General features: G+C 57.9%; 1 protein-coding gene across 1 annotated transcript in view; it reads left to right on the forward strand.

Annotated features, from left to right (window-relative positions):
• The window catches only part of RAB7B (RAB7B, member RAS oncogene family), a 1814-nt gene that overhangs the window by 360 nt on the left and 941 nt on the right, over nt 1-513 (forward strand). The window contains 1 exon segment of the mRNA XM_010080183.1: nt 194-456. Within this exon segment, the coding sequence (XP_010078485.1) occupies nt 194-456 (263 nt within the window).

Genomic DNA, 513 nt, shown 5'->3' on the forward strand with positions numbered 1-513 from the left:
ACCATGTGTCCCACCGTGTCCTGCTGTCCCCAAATGCCCACTGGCATCATGAGGTGGGGGGTAGATTTGCAGAGCTTGATTTTCAGCAGCCCCTGAATGATGCCAAAGTTCCACACAAGTTTTGGGGGCACAGCACCCCCTGAAATGGGTCCCCTAAGCTCAGCAGGGTGCAGGGCTGCAAACACTGCTCACATCGTGTGTCTGTACCCGTCCCCTTCTCTGCCCTAGATCTGGGACACGGGGGGACAGGAACGATTCCGGTCCATGGTGTCGACCTTTTACAAAGGCTCGGATGGCTGCATGCTGGCCTTCGACGTGACAGACAGGGAGTCCTTCGAGGCCCTGGACAACTGGAGAGATGACTTCCTGGAGAAGGTCATCCCAAGGGAGCAGGATTTCCCCATGGTCGTGCTGGGGAACAAGATCGACATCTGTGATCGGCAGGTGAGGGCAGAGGAGAGAGCGGGGGGAGCGGATCGGGATGCTTTAGTGCCCCAACGGCTTACGAGCACT

Source organism: Pterocles gutturalis, unplaced genomic scaffold (genome assembly GCF_000699245.1).
Source record: "Pterocles gutturalis isolate BGI_N339 unplaced genomic scaffold, ASM69924v1 scaffold3989, whole genome shotgun sequence".
Taxonomy (NCBI): Eukaryota; Metazoa; Chordata; class Aves; order Pterocliformes; family Pteroclidae; genus Pterocles; species Pterocles gutturalis.